This window comes from Equus asinus, chromosome 12, assembly GCF_041296235.1.
Source record: "Equus asinus isolate D_3611 breed Donkey chromosome 12, EquAss-T2T_v2, whole genome shotgun sequence".
NCBI lineage: Eukaryota > Metazoa > Chordata > Mammalia > Perissodactyla > Equidae > Equus > Equus asinus.
Window position 1 is genome coordinate 23,781,669 of NC_091801.1, and position 19,919 is coordinate 23,801,587.

A 19,919-nucleotide genomic window follows, 5' to 3' on the forward strand; every position below is an offset into this window, starting at 1 on the left:
TCTCATTTTGTTGATGTGGTGTATCACTGATTGATTTGCAGATGTTGAACCATCCCAGTGTCCCTGGTATAAATCCCATTTGATCATAATTGTAGGATCTTTCTAATGTATTGCTGTATTCGGGATGCCAATATTTTGTTGAGGATTTTTGCATCTATGTTCATCAGTGATATTGGCCTGTAGTTTTCCTTTTGTGTGTTGTCCTTGTCAGGGTTTGGTATCACAGTGACGTTGTCCTTGTAGAATGCATTAGGAAGTGTTCCATCTTCCCTAATGTTTGGGAATAGCTTGAGAAGGACAGGTATTAAATCCTCTCTGAAAGTTTGGTTGAGTTCTCCAATGAAGTGGTCTGGTCCTAGGCTTTTATTTTTTGGGATGATTTTGATTACTGCTTCAATCTCTTTACTTGTGATTGCTCTATTCAGATTATCTATTTCTTCTTGGTTCAGCTTTGGGAGGTTGTAAGAGTCTAAGAGTTTATCCATTTCCTCTAGATTGTCCATTTTGTTGGCATATATCTTTTTGTAGCACTGTTATAATCCATTATACTTCTGTGGTATCCGTCGTTATTTCTCCTCTTTCATTTCTAATTTTATCTGAGCTTTCTCTCTTTTTTCCTTTGTACGTCTGGCTGGGCTTTGTCAATTTTGTTTATCTTCTCAGAGAACCAGCTCTGTTTCATTGATCCTTTCTACTGCCTTTTTTGTTTCAATAGCATTTATTTCTGCTCTGATTTTTATTATTTCTCTCCTTCTGCTGACTTTGGGCTTTGTTTGTTCTTTTTCTAATTCAGTTAGGTATAGTTTAAGATTGCTTAGATTGGACTTTTCTCATTGTTAAGGTGAGCCTGTAGTGCGATCAATTTCCCTTAATATGCCTTTTGCTGCATCCTGTATGAGTTGGTATGGTATGTTTTCAGTTTCATTTGTCTCCAGATTTTTTTTTTCTTTCTCCTTTAATTTCTTCAATGATCCATTGCTTATTCAATAGCATGCTGGTTAGTCTCCACATTCTTCTCCCTTTCTCAGCTTTTTTTCTTGTAATTAATTTCTAGCTTCATAGCGTTGTGATCGGAAAAGATACTTATTATTTCAATCTTCTTAAATTTTTGAAGCTTGCCTTGTTTCACAACATATGGTCTATCCTTGAGAATGTTCCATGTGCATTTGAGAGGAATGTGTATTCTGCTGCTTTTGGATGGAGTGTTCTACATATGTCTATTAAGTCCAACTGGTCTAGTTTTTCATTTAATTCTGCTGTTTCCTTCTTGATTTTCTGTCTGGATGATCTATGGATTGATGTGAGTGGAGTGTTGAGGTCCCCTACTATTATTATTTTATTATTAGCATCTTCTTTTAGATTTGTTAATAGGCACTTTATGTACTTCGGTGCCCGTGTTGGGTGCACAGATATTTATAAATGTTATGTCTTCTTGATGGAGTGTCCCTTTAATCATAAAAATTGCCCCTCTTTACCTATCTTGAAGTCTACTTTGTCTGATATAAGTATCATGACACTTGCTTTCTTTTGTTTGCCATTATCTTGAAGTATCATCTTCCATCCCCTCACTCTGAGCCTGTGTTTGTCGACGGATCTGAGATGTGTTGCCTGGAGGCAGCATATTGTTGGGTCTTGTTCTTTAACCCATCTCACCACTATGTGTCTTTTAAGTGGAGAATTCAATCCATTTATGTTTAGGGTGATTATTGATATATGAAGGCTCAATGCTGGCATTTTATCACTTGTTTTCTGGTTCTCCTGCATTTCCTTTGTTTCTTCTCCTGTGTATTTAAGTCTCCCAATTGAGTTATGTAGATTTTTACGTTGTGTTTCTTTGTTTTCTCATTTATTATTTGTGTCTCTGTTGTGCTTTTTATGTTTAGTGGTTACGATGAGGTTTTTATTCAAAATCTCATAGATAAGATAGTCCACTTTCTGATGGCCTCTTATTTCCTTAGACTAAACCAATTTAGACCCTTTCCTCTTCCCTCCCCTGAGTTTTTCTCACATCTTATTCCATCTTGTGTTGTGAATTTACGATTAAAATGACAAGATTATCTTTGTTTTTGGTGTTTTCCTTCCCTTTATCTTTAATGCTATACTTGAGTATTTGCTAATCTGTTCTAATGTACAGCTATAGGTTTCTGATTTTGTCTACCTATTTATCTCTTTACTCTGTGCTTTGTAACCCCTTTATCCATTTTTTTTTTTTTTTCAGGTATGAGTGCCTTCTTGAGGATTTCTTGTAGGGGGGTTCTCATGGCTACGAACTCCCTTAGCTCTTGTTTATCTGGGAAAGTTTTCATTTCTCCATATCTGAAGAATATTTTTGCTGGATAGAGTATTCTTGGCTGAAAGTTTTTGTCCTTCAAAGATCTGAATATGTCATTCCAGTCTCTCCTGGCCTGTAAGATTTCTGCAGAGAAACCTGCTGAAGGCCTGATAGCGGTTCCTTTGTAGGTTATTTTCTTCAGCCTTGCTGCCCTTAGTGTTTTTCTTGTCATTCACTTTTGCCAGTTTCATTACTATATGCCTTGCAGTAGGTCTTGTTACATGGATATATTTAGGAGATCTGGTAGCCTCTTCCACATGGATTTCCATCTCCTTCTCTAGGTTTGGGAAGTTCTCTGCTATTATTTCTTTGAACAAGCTTTCTACTCCATTCTCCTTCTCTTCTCCCTCTGGAATACCTATAATTCTTATGTTGCATTTCCTCATCGAGTTGGATATTTCTTGGAGACCTTCTTCATTTCTTAGTTCTTCATAGTCTTAGTTCTCTCTCCTCTATCTGGAGCATTTCAACATATCTATCCTCGATTATGCTGATTCGCTCCTCTACGATGTCTGCTCAAGTGTTCAGGGAATTCATATTTTGTTTTATCTGTTCTGTTATGTCTTTCATCTCCATTATTTCTGATTCATTCTTCTTTATAGTTTCAATTTCTTTTGTGAAGTAGCTCCTGAACTCACTGAATTGTTTCTCTACATTCTCTTTTAACTCGTTGAGTTTTTTGATGATAGCTATTTTGAATTCTCTTGCCATTTAGATCACATATTCCTGTGTCCTCAGGACTGATTTCTGGCTACTTGTCATTTTCTCCCTGGTCTTGAGACTTAATATAATTTTTGATACTGCTAGAGAGTGTGGCTCTGTTTTTTGTGCTTTGTGGTATTATTTGGTCACAGTTACCACCTATCGCCACTGGGTGGTGGTCAAGAGCCACGTATTCTGAGCCCTCTGCATTCTGCAGAGATCCAAGGGACCAGAGCCAGCACTGAGTGGGTCAGGGGGAGGGGCACTTTATTTCGTGTGCTCTTGGGATTTTCTCATTCTGCCCACTATCTGCTCTCCTGGGGTGCTGGCTTGACAAGGTAACCTTTGCATTAGCTTTCACCTCGCTAGGGCCTTTCCTCTATGCTGCGAGGGCCCTTGGGGATCTTTGTTCTTGAGAACGAACGTCCCCTCTTCCGTTCCTTCCCTCTTGGAAGCTACCCATGGTCCTGGATGCCAGTCTTTCAGACAGAGAGTGAAGTTTTCTCTTCTCTCATTCCACCTCCTCAGATGGGGGCTACGGCCTCTCTGCCCTCTGTTGTCTGGCTGCGTGGGTCTCTCAGATGTCTATTTTTTTTTTCTGCTTTTCTCCCCAACACCCCCTCCCCCCGGCCCCATACACAGTTGCACATCTTAGTTACAGGTCCTTCCAGCTGTGGGACGTGGGATGCCACCTCAATGTGGCCTGATGAGTGGTGTCATGTCCGCGCCCAGGATCAGAACCCTGGGCAGCCGCAGCAGAGCACGCGAACTCCACCACTTGGCCACGAAGCCGGCCCCTCTCAGATGTCTTTTGTGTTGTGCTTGGATGTCCTCTGTTGGGGTATGAATGTCTTTTTTGTCTTATGGTGGAGGGGAGAGATTACTGGGAAAGCTCACTCCACCATGACGCTGATACCACCAGTTCCATGTGCTTCTTTTATATGGTTTTTCCTTCACGTTTCTTACAGCTCTGTTGTTTAGTGTGTACACATTTAGGATGGCTATGACTTCCTGGAGGACCTTTCATTATTAAATCATGTCCCACTCAGTCTCTGGCAATTTCCTTTGCTCTTAAGCCTACTTTATCTGATATTAATAGAGCCAATCCTACCTTCTTTTGATTGTTTGCATGACATATCTTTTCCTGTCATTTTATTTTCAACCTGCCTGTACTGTTATATTTAAAGTGAATTTCTTGTAGACATCATATAGCTGGATCACTTTTTTTAATCCTCTCTGACAAACTCTGTGTTTTGATTGGTGTATTTAGACCACTTACATTTCATGTAATTATTGCTATGTGAGGACCTTAGTCTGCCATTTTATTTTACTTTTTTTCCTGCCTTTCTGAGAGTTAATTGAACAATTTTTAGGATTCTATATTGATTTCTCTATTGTTTTTTAGTGTATCTCTTTGTATATGTTTTAGTAGTTGCTTCAAGTATTGCATTATATACATGTATCTTATCACAGCCTACTAGTGTTGTCATTTTACCTATCAGGTGAAATGCAGAAATCCTACCTCCTCTGATGTCCCTTTCTCCACCATGGTTTATGGCATTTCCTGTATGTACACTGAGAACCACATCAGACAACACAACAGTTTTGCTTCACTTGTCAGCCATAATTTACAAGACTCAAAAGTTTTAAGAAAAAAAGTCTATTGTAATAATCCATACTTTTGGTTATTGAATAGTGTTTCTTCTTCCAAGATTCTTTTTTTATCATTTCATTTCTATTAGATAACTTCCTTTAGCCATTCTTTTATATGGTAGATGTGCTATTGATAAATTCTTAGTTTTCTTTCATCTGAGAATGTATTGATTTCCCTTCATTCCTGAAAGATATTTCTGTCGGTTCTAGCATTTTGGGCTGAAAGGTCTTTTCTTTCAGCTCTTGAAAAATGTTGTGTTATTTCCTTCCAGCTTCCATGGATTCTAAGGAGAAATCTGCTGTCATTCAAATTGTTAAGGTGTTGTTTTTCACTACTTTCAAGATTTTTTCTTTGTCTTTAGCTTTCAGAGATTTGACTATTGACAGAAGTTTGTCTTCATATGGATTTGTTTGGGTTTATCCTGTTTGTAGTTGGCTCAGTTTCTTCAATCTGTAGGTTTATATCTTCTGCCACATTTGGGAAGTTTCCAGTCATTATTTCTTTGAGTACTTTTTCAGAGCCATCTTCTTTCTTTTTTCCTTCTAAGACTCTGAAGACACATTAGAACTTTTGTTATAGTTCCACAGGTACCCGAGGCACTGTTCCTTTCTTTAGTCTATTTTCTCTTTGTAGTTTAGACTGAGTAGTTTCTATTGTTCTGTAATCCAGTTCATTATTTCTTTCCTCTGTCCCCTTCATTCTGCTGTTGATCCCATCCACTGAGTTTATTATTTGAGTTATTGTATTTTTCAGTTCTAAAGTTTCCATCTGGTTCTTCTTTTTGTCTTGTATTTGTTTTGCTGAGACTATTTTCATTTGTTTCAAGCATGCTCCTAATTGTTGAGGCATTTTTAAGATGGTTGCTAAAAAATCTTTGACAGATAATTCTAAGATCTCTGTAATCTTGCTGTTGGCATTTATGGAATTTTTTTTTCCCATTCAGTTTAAGATCTTCCTGGTACTAGGTATGAAGAGTGATTTTGATTGACTGAATCAAAATCGATCAATCAGAGTGACTGGAACCTGGACATTTTGGGCACTGTATTATGAGACTCTGGATCTTATTTAAATCTAAGCTTTAGCTGGCTTGCTCTGGCACCACTCTTAGAGGGAAATGATGAGCACGGGAGAGCCTCATTAGAGCCAGCTCATAGTGGAAGCACTGCCATAACTGTTTCTGTGATGTTTGGCTATAGTAAAATGGTTATCTTCTAAAGGCTTTCTGTCTTGCTAGGCTGTGCCTTTCTTGGTCCTTTGGCTAGAGTGTAGGCTTTTTTGTTTTTCTTGCACTTGTTGGTCTTTCTAGGTTACCAGTTTCTCCAGCACCCAATCTGAGTTATACAAGGCAACAAGAACACCAAGGAAAATAACTGCTGCATCATTCCTCGAGTCCCAAGGTCTCCAGCTGGTTGGCCTTCTTCTCTTCCCTTCAGAGTCTCTTGTAGTTGTTTTATATGTAATGTTCATAGTTTTAGTTGTACTTACCAGAAGGAATAGGTGAAAGTAAGCCTACTCCATCTTCCCAGATGCAGGAGTCCTTTGGTTATTATTTTCATGTTCAACCAGTTCCTGAGTTGTGTAAAGAGGTTCAAGTTTGATTTCATCCTCTTTGGATCACAGAATGGTCCTCCACCTTCTTAAAATACTTTATGATGAAATATTTTTAGCTTTTAGCTAAAATCTCATGAATGATTATATTATGTAATGTCTATGAATCCTTTAAAAAGATTATTTCTCAATATCCTTGGCTTCTGAGAGGCAAATTAATTTACATGATTAAGTAAAATGCTGTTCTCTCATGAGTACGGGAAATTCCTGCCCAGATCAAATTTAAACAATTATTTTTATTATTAACCAGATACAGAATTTTTGTAATAAGTGCTGCCAAAACATTAATGGAATATATTTCATTTAAATGTTCAGCCAAAAGACAACAGTAATTTGCTACTTACAAATAAACACCTACTGTTATTTGTTAAGAATAAGAAAAATGAACACAAAGGCATTAAAGACAGAACTAGAAATCTAGGATTATTTTCCAGTAGTTTGATGCCTTGTCATCTGACTTCATAGTATGGTTCTTTATTAAAATATGGACAATTTTGGCTTTATGATTCTCAAAATCAATGAGAAAAACTATTGTCAATAATCAATAAAGATATGTTTCAGATGTCTTGAATTCCTCACAACATGTTGGTCCCTGTGGTTTTAAATACAACACCTCTAATAAAAGAGTGCTTTCCTTGGGAACAAGCAGCTTCATATATCTATATTGAGTTGAAAAAAGGGACAGAATGCATTTCTCTCTGGGATTGCTGTATGAAGTGAAACATTACTCTCAGATGTTATCAAGTTGTAATTATTGGCAACAACAGGTAGTTGCTTGCAGGAAATGCATTAAGGACAATCCCAGAGCACCTTATCAAGTAGAGATAAATATAATATCTTACCTAAGAAAGAATTCTTCAGTGAAAATACCAATGCTGTTGAATTACTGTAGTCAATTTGTAGGTTTAAGGGTTAATTAGAAGAGCTCCAACTATCATTCTTAATAAATATTTACTCACTGTTTACTATTTCAAAGGCACAGTGCTAGCTGCTGCCTAGGACCTCGTCCTCTGCTATCCTTAGAACAAATATGATGATACTTATTATTTTTTGCGTGTGTGATGAAGACTGGCCCTGAGCTAACATCTGTTGCCAATCTTCCTTTTTGCTTGAGGAAGATGGTCCCTGAGCTAACATCTGTGCCAATCTACCTCTACTTTGTTAATGGGACACCGCCACAGCATGGCTTGATGAGCGGTGTGTAGGTTCGCACCCAGGATCCAAACTTGTGAACCTTGGGCTGCTGAAGCGGAGCATGTGAACTTAACCACTACACCACCAGGCTGGCCTGAGAACAATATGATTCTTTAATCATTTGTTTTCTAGAATCCTTTTCTGGAGCTGTTTTTAAGATTCTTATCCAGAGGGTGGGAACTACAGCATTACTCTGGGAAAACTATTTTCTTAGCCTCATTTCTGCTTTTTATAAAACACAGTGTACTCACACATTTACCTTAGAGAGGATTAACTGTCTACTCATCTATGTGTAGTATATGAATACTATATCCGAACACATGAAGCACAAAAGAACACAATGCATTCAGAAATTCCAACACGTCAGGTTGATCAATGGAAATAACTGAGATAAGACAAATTTTATCTATTAAAGATGGCAGAATTCCCATGCTTTGTATAATGTTACATAGCAGTAATATAATACTTTCCCTATTGAAGCAGAAGTAAACACAAATAGCTACAAATGTTTAGTGTCTTGAAACACTTCCAAATTTAGTTAGTGTTCTTTTTTCCCCTCTCATGCAACTAAAAAAGATTTTAGCGAAAATATATACAAAGATGTGTTAAAGCATTTTGGCTTGAAGAGAAGGCTCAGAATATAATTTAAGCGTCTGATATAAGATGAATGCCACAAGGCATTTCACAGGGAAGAAATTTTCCTACTTTATGATATTCAAAGACCATCAGTGATGAAAAGGCTTAAGGAAGACATACCAAGAAATAAATATTAAGATCTATAAAACATTTCTATTGAGTAAAAAGATGATCAACATTTAGAAATGCCTCTTATTTACCTCTTCTACATTGGAAGCAGTCTTAGCAGAAGTCTCCATAAAGATAAGACCATGTTCTCGTGCAAAAGCTTCACCTTCTTCTTTTTTTACTTCTCTTCTCGATTCTAAGTCACTAAATGTGGGAAAGAAAGGGCCATGTTATTAACCAACACCTTAGAAATGGGGGCATCTGTGAAAAGTGTACCATGAGATTCAAAGTTGTGTGGAGCATTCTTTCAATTAATTTTTAACACATAATAATCAACTACATTATTCTGGGTATTATAAGGATCAAAATGTTTAGAGCACACCGCTTAGTTTCAAAGAGCTAACAATCCAACAGAAGAAAGATTCTGAGTTAGAGTCCTGGAACGCTAAAACTAGTAGAAACCTGAATGGAACATCTAGCCCAACACCATGCCTTTGAGTATAATGGGTTCCCAAAGAAGGGAGCCATTTTATTCAAAATAATTTGAGAGAGCAGAACTACACTAGTCTCCCTCATCCTTCAGCTAGACTGAGTTTCTATGAATGTGACTAAAAAAATAAGCCATACAATTCTCAGAAGCTGTAGGAAATTGCTTCATAAAATCCAAATTATTAAAGAAACATTAATTAGATTATTAATCCCTGTTGGTTCAAGTCCCAGTAAAACTGTTAATAGAAGAAGAAAGAGAGAAACAAAAGTCTAAGCTGGAAACTTTGGATGAATGTGTAGTATTCATTTCTATCATATTGGAATTGTATTAGTAAGGTAGGGGGGAAAGTAGCAGTCTCCTTCAAGTGTATGTTATTGTAAAAATTCTAAAACTTTATTATAAAATATTTCAAGCACACAGAAAAGGATGGAGAATAATATAATACCCATGTAGTTCCATCTAGCCTCGATGCATATTACTTTGATAGATTTTTACCAGATTTCTTTTCTGTTGAGAAATAAAATCAATAGCTACCACTTGAAGTGCCTCCTGTGTGTCTGTCTGTTTCTGATCTCATCAACTTACATCTGACCTCAAAGGGAACCACTACTCTGCATTTGATATTTTCATTCTCATGCATGTTTTCATATTTATACTCATGTTTACAGCCACACAATAGAGAGGGTTTTTTGGATGTTTAAAAAAATTCAGATGTAGCTGTCATTTTACAAGCTGTTAATTTTGGTCAACTTTATGTTCTTCCACACAATATATGTATATCTAGTTTCTTAATTTTTTTTTACTGTATTATACCCTATTGAATGAATGCCACATAATTTTTTAAATTGTATTTTTAATTTAAAACTTAAATTCTTCATTTGATAAAGTTATCTACAATTTTTTATTATAAATATTGTTACAATGATAATTTTATAGATTTTTCTCTGTACATGTGCCAAATTTTTCCAAAGTATTATTTTTCAAACTATGCCATGACTCAGCGAATTGTAAAACCACTTTACTAAGTCATAATCAGGCTTTTTTAAAAAAGAAATAGAATAGAAAATATCAGAATGTATCACCCACTGTTTCATGGAATTTTTGTTATGTCATAATTTATTTACTAGGTCATGATGTAAAATATGTTTATTTTAGGTCAAATCAAAAAGCCACTGAACTTGAATACATACGTAGTACAACACGGCTTTCCAAAACAGTTGTATAACTGATACTCTTACGAGAGATGTCTGAAAGTTCCCATTGCATCACACTTTCACCAACATGTGGTAAGATCACACTTGTTAATATTTGCCAGTCTGATGAATGTGAATGTTATCACACATTTATGTTAATCTGCCTTTAGCTGAGTATTAGAAAGTTTAATAAATGCTTATTAGCATCCTCATTAAATTACAAAATACAGACAAATCCAAGAAAAGGAAGTCATTCATTTGTTCCACAAATATTTACTGAATGCCTTTTATAAGCCAGGAATTTCAGTAGGCATTTGGGCAGTATTAATGAACAAGCCAGGGGCCAGCCCGGTGGTGCAGTGGTTAAGTGTGCATGTTCTGCTTCTTGGTGGCCCGGGGTTTGCCGGTTTGGATCCCGGGTGTAGAGATGGCACTGCTTGGCAAAAGCCATGCTGTGGTAGACATCCCACATATAAAGCAGAGGAAGATGGGCAAGGATGTTAGCTCAGGGCCAGTCTTCCTCAGCAAAAAAGAAAAAAAGGAGGAAGATTGGCAGTAGTTAGCTCAGAGCTAATCTTCCTCAAAAAAAAACCAAAAAACAAAAAAATGAACAAGCCAGACAAAAAAGGGTATATTCTAGTAGGAGACAGACAAACAATATATTAGATGAGTAAAGGCTATAATGTGTTTGAAAGTGGTACGTGGAAGAGCAGAGTAAGCAGAATCAGGAGCTCTAGAGTGAGGAAGGAGGTTACTTTTTTAAGTAGGGTAGTCAACCTAAAAGTGACTTACTTTTAATTTCTTTCCTCTTAGTCCCATTTTTCTACCCAAAAGTGACTTTGTTTTACATATATTCATAATCATGCTATATCTTTAACTTTGTGTCCTAATTTTCTTCACTTAATATTAGTATCTATGTCATTACATCCTTTCCAGAAATATCATTTTTAGTGACTAATTATAATATCCCATTAAGTGGATATATCACAATTCACTTAACCATTTCCTTACTGTTCGATGATAAGAGTAACAGTATGAACCAGGTACTGTGTGACGTGTTTTACACGGATTATCTCATTTAGTTCACTTGACAGATGAAACTCAGGAACAAAGAGGTTAAGTAAAGCATCCAAGCTCCTGCTCTAGGAAGTGCTGGTAGAGTGATTCCATCCAGACCACTGTGCTATACTGTACTGTTAAAACGTTTTTTTCAGTGATTACCTTGTCTAATAATTGACTATATCGAAGAACTTCTTGTCAAATACAAAGAAAAAAAACTACCCATCATTGTACTTCCTATATAGATAATTAACATCTTGGTGAATATAGTTCTATATTACTCATTCACTATTATTGTCTGTTTCCTCCCTACTAGAATATACTCATACACACTACTCGTATTTTGCTTTTTTCACGGACTATATCATGGATCATTTTCCCATGTCATTTTGCAGTCTTTTACGGTATTATTGTTATTGAGTGCATGGTAAAGAATGGTACTATTTTATGCAAATCAAAATTACACAAATTAGGGATAAAACAAAACAAAACAAAAATGTTAATGCAAACGGTTTGCAAACATTATAGCATAACTGGGCAAGGATAATTTATCCACCTATAATCTGAGGGCTTCCTGTGTGCCAAGCCCTTTCCTGGATCTTGGGACAGACCACTCAACAAAACAGACAAAAATCCAAACCCCCCTGGCCTCATGGAACTTACATTCTAGTAGGAGTGAAGACATGTTGGGGGGGAGTGGGGGGTGTGCTGGCAACAGTCATGTGGTAGCATGCTCCTGGAATTCACACCCCCTTATCTGACAATCATTCTTAAGGGAAAATTAACTTTGGATTACACAAAATCTTCAAGAAAATACTTTCCCTTAACAACCCTTTATCTCATTTTATGCACATGCCACATTTTATTTAAACAATCCCTTATTTTAGGATATTTAAAGTTATTCCCAGTTTTCACTACCAGTATCTCTATATTAGCATTTACAAATGTTATCTTAGCAAAGAGGGTTATGGACCAGAATGTTTGAGGGACTTCAAAAAAAGGAAGTGGCACGTTAGTATTCATGATCTTTCTGCTTTATCACTCTACTTTGTTTCCTCAGTTTTCCAGGCATAAAATCATTATTTACTGTCTTTGACTTTTCACCTCCATTAATCCCACTTAAGTTGCTTTTATAACTTAAATATCTTTTCTTTCCTAAACCATTCTCTTAATTTATACCCCCTTTTTGTTTAGGGTTTGTATCATAATCCTTGACTATTAAAAACCTTCATCTTGGGGCCGGCCCTGCGGCTGAGTGGTTCAGTTCAAGTACTCCACTGCAGCGGCCCAGGGTTTCACTGGTTCGGAACCTGGGCGCAGACATGGCACCACTCATCAGGCCATGCTGAGGCGGCATCCCATGTGCCACAACTAGAAGGACCCACAACTAAAATACACAACTATGTACCGGGGGGATTTGGGGAGAAAAAGTAGCATAGAAAAAAAAACCCTTCATCTTTGTAGACTCTGCTTTCTATTTCTTGTATAACCAATTTGAAATGCCATAGTAAGAAAAATCTGTGTCATCTGTCACTCTGACTAGGTCACTGCCCTTCTCAAATCCTTTCACTGGCTCCCCACTGCTTAATGCATCCAATTCCAAAATTGCTTACTCCCTGTTTCCAAGTCTACCCCAATTCACCTTATCTAATAACAATCACCTCATTTCTCTCTGTTTGCTTCCATTCGCTCTTTGGATATCATACATTCTTTTCTCCTTTTTCTTTTCTTCCTTAAAATGTCTTTCCACAACTACTATACTCCTAACTATAAGGGCCACCCATCGATAATCATTAGAAACACCTCTTGAATATACCATACTTTGCTTTTCCTTTTCACACTTGAACTATAAGCTCCTCATGGGCAGCAAGCAATTTTAAGCCACCAGTGAGGTGCTACCCACCATGTTTCAGACACAAGGAAAACACTGGTAAGATAAAAGTAAGAAAATTCTCTTTATTCTCAAAATATTCTCCTCGTTATTTTTTCACACATCACCATTGAGAGGTAGTATGAATACTTCCATATTACAAAGATGAAAGCTTCACTCCAATAGCCTTAATCCTAAAAGGTATTATTAGTGAGATGATTTAAATGAGGAAAGAGTAAACAAGAAAAGCCTTGAGTGAACTTCAAGATAATATACACTTCTAGTTACAAAGAAGTAATCAATAGTAGGTCTTTTGCAATGGAAATGTCACATAAGTATTTTTTCTTAATAGCAAATGTCCATTTCTATTAAAATAACACTTTGTGAAATCAAATCTATACAGTACATTGTTATTTGCTATCTTACTGTTTCTTTTCTTTTACAGCTTTACTGCGGTATAACTGACATCAAAAGAACTGCACATGTCATATAAAATTTGATGAGTTTGACATATGCATACCTGTGAAGCCATCAGCCTCCCAAAACTTGTCTCATATCTTACTGTAACCCATCCTTTCCTCTCCTCTGTACCCTAGGCAACTAATGATCTGCTTTCTGACACTATAGATTAGTCTGTACTTCCTATGATTTTATATAAATGGATGGAATCACACAGTATGCCTTCTTTTTTGTCTGGGTTTTTTCACTCAGCACAATTATTTTGAGATTTAGCCACTCTGCTGCATTTATCAATAGCTCATTCCTCTTTATTGCAGAGAGGTATTCCATTGTATGGCTATGTCACAATTTATCCATTCACTTGTTAATTAAAATTTTGGTCATTTCCTCTTTTGGACTATTACAAATAAAGCTGCTATGAACATGTGTGTATAATTCTTTGTGTGGACATATGAAAACACATTTCTCTTGGGTAAATGCCTAGGAATGAAATAGCTTGATGGTATCACAGATTCATTTTTACTTTCTAAAGAAACTACCGAAATGTTTTGCAAAGTGGTTGTATCATTTTATATCCCCACCAGCTGTGTAACAGTTTCAGTTCCTCCAGATCCTCGCCAACACTTGGTATGCTAATCTTTTTAATTTTAGCCATTTCAGTGAGTGTGTCCTAGTATATCACTGAGGTTTTAACCTGCATTTCCCTCGTGATTAGTGCTGTTATTTATCATGTGCTTACTTGCCATGTACATATCTTATTTAGTGAAATGCTGGTTCAGATCTTTTGCTCATTTTTAAAAATTGGGTTGTCTTTTTATCAATGAATTGTAGGAATTCTTCATATATTCTAGATACAAATCTTTTGTTGGACATATGTCGTGCAAATATTTTCTCCTAGTCTGTAGCTTGCCTTTTCATTTTTGGAACTGTCCTTTGAAGAGCAAAAGTTTTAAATTTTGTTGAAGTATAATTTATTGACTTTTTCACCTTTTATGCTTTTTCTGTCCTATTTAAGAAATGTCTGACAAAATGAGAGTCACTAAAATTTTATGTTTTCTTCTAGAATTTTTAAAATACTTTTAGCTCTTACATATAGGTCTATTATCCACTTCCAGTTAATTTTTGTTTATGGTGTGAAGTAAGGGTCAACGTTCATTTTTCTGCACATGGCTATTCAATTGCTTCAGCACCATTTCATGAAAAGATTACCCTTTCCTTCACTGAACTGCCTTGGCACCTTTGCCCAAAAATTAACTGACCATATATGTAGGATCTACTTCTTGACTTCTCACTTTGTTCCACTGATCTATGTCTATCTATGCTAACAGTTGACTAAACTGATTACAGTAGCTTTATAATAAATTTTGAAATCAGTATTAGTGAACCCAATAAATCAGCTTGTCATTTCTTCCTTCTAAAAAAAGCCTGAAGAATTCTGAGATTGGGATTACAATGAATCTTTAGACCAATTTTGGAAGAACTGATATCTCAAAAATAGTTAGTTTTCTGATCCCTGAACGTGGTACATCTCTCCATTTATTTAGGTTGTTTTTTTTGGATTTAATGACTCTACGGATAAGAAAGCAGTCATCTAATAGAGGAAGTTTAGGAAGACCATGGTAACTACAGCTTAGAGTTGGGGAATCAAATAGCTGTGAAGAAAATATACATATTTTTTAATTGTTTAGGGATTTAATTTAGGGATTTAATTGTTTAGGGATTATTTATTTCTTACTGAGATACATCTGACCTATAACACTACATAAGTAAAGAGTACTATGTGCTCATTTGATTCATTTACATAACAATACGATTACGACCGTAGTGCAGCTAACACCTCCATCGCATCACATAAGTACCATTTCATTTTGTAGTGAGTACATTTAAGATCTAGTCTCTTAGCAATTTTCAAGTATGTAATACAGGATTGTTAACTATAATCACGACAGTCTGTAAGGTTCTCCAGAACTTATTAATCTTTTAACTGCAAGTTTGTACCCTTTGATCATCTCCCCAATCCATTTACTTATTTTGTTTACAGTATTCTCTTATTATCCTTTTAACATCTGAAGGATCTGTAGTAGTCTTGCTCTTTTATTCCTGATATTGGTAACAAGTATCTTCTTTTTTCATGATCAGTATCTATTTTACTTATCTTCTAAGAACTAGCTTTTGGTTTCATTGGTTTTCTTTTTATTACCTCCTTTTTTGCTTACCTTGGGTTTAACTTGCTCTCATCTTTCTAATTTTAATCTTAAAATCAAAGCTTAGATTAATGATTTGAAACTTTTTCCTAATACAAGTATTGAGTGTTATAATCTCCTTCTAAGCACTGCTTTAACTGCACCCCACAAATTTTCAAAGATTGTAGAGATCAGAAATTGACTTGTGCCAGACAGGTAATACTGCAAATAATCCTTGTCACAGAAATGTAAACTGTACCCCGTGGACTACAATTATCATCCTATGGACACTGTTTGGTTTTGCATCCATTCGTAAGTTTATTTCAGCATTCCTTATTTGATTATAAACGTGTGGTATTTTGAGTTCTCTTTTGAACTGACTGTGATATTTTAGTGGTTCCCTCAATTAATGAGATACATAAAAGCGCTGACGTGTTCTCTATCATGAGTCATGATTTTACCTTTCTAAAAACATTATCTTTTAATACTATTTTATAAACTTAAAGAACGAATAAATTGTCTAGCATTTTAAAAATACTAATTTTGTTACCACTGTAATTTTCTACTAATGTTAGTGAAAACTTTCCCATTCTTGAAAGTTTATAGAAACTATGGCCAAGAAACTGTTTTCCCATGTACTATCATTTTAAACGTAGATCACAAGAACATTCACTGCAGATAACGTTCTCTAAAGATAGAAAGCGAAATAAGATTGAAGAAGCAACATTAGGATGACACTAATATAAAGCCTTAGAGATAAGCTTAAAAGTATTAACGTGATATCTACTAAACGATATTAAAAGTGTTTAAGGACTTTAAGTAGAATACATCTGATAAATCTAGGTATTGTATTAACTCATGCACATTATGTCTTGAAAAAGAGAAAAAATACTTTTCTGAGTTCTGCATAGATACTTATTTCTACTGCCAAGTATTTAAAACAATCTGGATAATATTTAATAATGACCTATCTTCAGATTATTTTTTAAAGTATATCTTCCAACAAAAACTATTTCTAATAATAATTTCCAACAAAGCTTATTATATTTTAAAAACTAAAAGAAACATCTTAGGATTTTCAAAATTCTATAATGTAAGAAATCAGTAACTTACATTTGGACAAATGTACAAGATAAGCACTTTAACAGTTATCACATAAATAGCTATCCAGTCTTCATCAATGCAAAAAACCTCTACATTAGTCTTTTTACCTTTTATTTCCAATAAGCATAATGACCATGTTGGAATTGGAATGCTGGCGGGCATCTTCTAACCAGGTTGTCAAGTGGTTGAATGTATCTCTCCTAAACATAAACGATAATCTGATTACTATTTTCAAAGCATTTCCCCTAGTAGGGTACAATGAACAGTATATATTCCATTAAAGATGATTATTTTTATGTATCCCCTTACGTAATGAGAAACAGATTTCAAGTACAGTATCCAGATTTAGGATTCACTAATTACAGTTCAGTTTCGAAATTAAACTTTGCCTCATTTTAGAAAATTCCAATGTATAAATAATATTACCAAATCGATCAACTTAGAGGTGCTTATTCATATAAAAAAATAATTTAGTTGCAGATTTCTATGGTAAATTTAAATTTAATTCAAAACACAAGTTTTAAAGGCAAAGAGGCATAAAGACAAAGCTATACTTTCATTACTGGTAACCATATTTATTTAGAAAAATTCTCTGCATTGACCACTGAACTGAAAAATTTCCAAGTTCTCACCTTGTAATATCATACACTAGTAAAGCCCCTGCTGCACCTCTGTAATATGACCTCGTGATGGAACGAAAGGACTCTTGCCCTGCCTGTGAGGAAAGAAAAGGTTGAGAATTTCCTTTAACAAACTGTCCTCTACATTTTCTCACTATTCATACATAGAAAATGGGCAGGTAGCGAATGAGTACATAAAGGAAAAGAAGTAAGCCTAACTTCACCAGCCTTAGGAAAAAGTCACATAATACCACTACTGCTCAAGTCAACCAGAGGCACATACGATCCCTCCCCCACACCCCCCACAAACGAGACCTCTAAACCTTTTTTGGCAATCCCTGACAACCCAATTTACTGAATGGCTTCACAATACATGAATCATTATTAGAAACCAGAATGGACTCCTAGCAACTAAGCTCTGAAGACAAATTTGAAAGGAAGCAAATAACCCAGAGCCTCACATTTGAATTCAATAACCCACTCCCTGGGGCAGCTGTTGACACTAGAATAAATAAAGTCCATTGTAAATAAATGATGAATGACATCTTTACGCCCACCATCTGCTGGTGTAAAGGTTGTTGGAAGGCCAAGGATGCAGATTTTATCAGTTATATCATAAACTGCAGTGAGCTTTCAACAGTCATCAGATGGAATTCTTTGAGCAATCATTTTATTATGAAAAACAGAAAACGGTTCTGAATTTAATTTATATAATTTTTTCTCCACACTTAATCAATTTTCTATTTGATATATAATGCTTGTCAAAAGGCAACAGGATGTAAAGTCATCTTTATATCCACTTATGAAAACAGAATTCAGAGATTATACAAAATCAGTTAATTTCTTTTACTGGAGGCATTAATGTTTGGTTTAAGAAAGGCTGGTGAGGGATATGCCTGAGTTTAAAATTGAGACAGTTCTTATCAAAAATACTTTTTCATTTTTAATCACTTTTCTACCTTCGAGAAAAAAAGCATGTAAATTAAGTAAACATAAAGCCAGTTTTCACAATTTTTGTATTCAAAATCTATTAACTTCTTGAAAAATACTCTTATTTGTATGTTCTGAGTTCTAATCTTCCAGTGTAAATATTAAGCCCTTCCCACCTCCAGAACATACAGACAGCTCAGGTTCTGCCCTGCTGTAACACTCAAAACTCTGTAATTCCTTGTTCTTATTGGTCCCCCCACTATACTCCCTCCCTCCTATGCACCCCACCTCCAGTGCCTAGCACTGGGTGTGGCACACAGCAAGCATGCAGAAAAAGCCTGCTGAGTGAAAAGATGAATCATAATGTCTTAGTCAAATGCACAAAATGGTCATTACCCCATCCCACCTAAATGAGCGGACACCAGTAAATCCTAACATGCGAAGATTCAGTAAAAATAACTTCTCCTATGTGGAAACCAAAGAGTAGACCCACTCGGTAACTCACAAGCAACTCTGGCACTTAGCATGTCTTACACTAAATTAGATACTGAGAAAGTCATCACATAAAAGGGCTATAAAAATAGCCAATTCATTTCACATGGTTTGAGGTTAAAACCTAGATGATACTAGTTGGAAGCATGAAACCAATTAAAACTATTTTCATATAATTTATTGAGACATCTTTCAAAAAAAAGTCCTTTCTAACCCAAGTTCAAAATGCAAACATTATGGGAATTCTTTAATTGCTCAGCAAGGAAAACTGAAGACTACATTTTTAAGACATTCAATTTATTCTGAATTATATATACCAAGGTAAGCTTCTGTGGTAAATAATACAAAAAGATAAATATTTCAAAATAAGAATCAGGTTTAGAGCTCTTGTATCTCCCATGCCCAGATATCGAGCAAAGGTGACAGTCCTTTAAAACAACCATGCCAGGATATCCTGTGGGATGAGTTAAAACGAATACATTTGCTGGAGGAATACCACTGTAAGATCTGACACTTCAGCGTTCACAGCCCAGATAAGAAATAGTAAAAGGGAAAATAAACTTAGAAAAGGGAGAAAAGCACACATCTATATATCATTCCCATTCCTTCCAAATAGTTTTACAAGAACAAACGTTGTCATATGGAAATAACATACATAATTCATCACTTTATTCTGAATCCACTGAATCTGGGTTTTGCCCATCATCACAAAATCAAACAGAAATTCAAGCAAATAAAAAACCCACACATTCTAAGTGAGGACTATGAATGTACCTATACATCTTAAAATCTATGATTACTTTATAATAAGCAAAGATCAGTATTCAGAATGGTTTCCATATTTTTGAGACTTGACTTGTAGGAAAAATATCCCACACTCTGGCTGAGTATCTTCGTTAATGTCACTGGTAGCATTAAAATAAATCCTGCCCAATAAAGTGTTTTATTACGTATTCTCCAACTATAAACAAACAGTTAAATAAAAACTAACTGCATGAAGCTAGCTCAATGGTTAATTATCTTGATCATACTAAAGCAAAGAGTAATCTAGTTTTTAAAAAGCACTTTAATAAAAACCTGTCCAAACTGTGCCTGACGTATATTGTTTTATTTTTATTTTTTTTTAAAGATTTTATTTTTCCTTTTTCTGCAAAAGCCCCCCGGTACATAGTTACGTATTTTTAGTTTTGGGTCCTTCTAGTTGTGACATGTGGGATGCCGCCTCAGCATAGCCTGACGAGCGGTGTCAAGTCCACACCCAGGATTTGAACTGGCGAAACCCCGG

At 35.5% G+C, this 19,919-nt stretch overlaps 1 protein-coding gene across 1 annotated transcript in view; it reads right to left on the reverse strand.

Moving 5' to 3' along the window:
- Nucleotides 1-19,919, reverse strand: part of RAB2A (RAB2A, member RAS oncogene family) — a 95,896-nt gene that overhangs the window by 25,352 nt on the left and 50,625 nt on the right. Inside the window, exons 4-6 of the mRNA XM_044780192.2 lie at nucleotides 17,225-17,307; nucleotides 16,700-16,792; nucleotides 8,327-8,438 (exon numbers count right to left, since the gene is read on the reverse strand). Of these exons, the coding sequence (XP_044636127.1) occupies nucleotides 8,327-8,438; nucleotides 16,700-16,792; nucleotides 17,225-17,307 (288 nt within the window). The remainder of the gene's footprint in view (nucleotides 1-8,326; nucleotides 8,439-16,699; nucleotides 16,793-17,224; nucleotides 17,308-19,919) is intronic.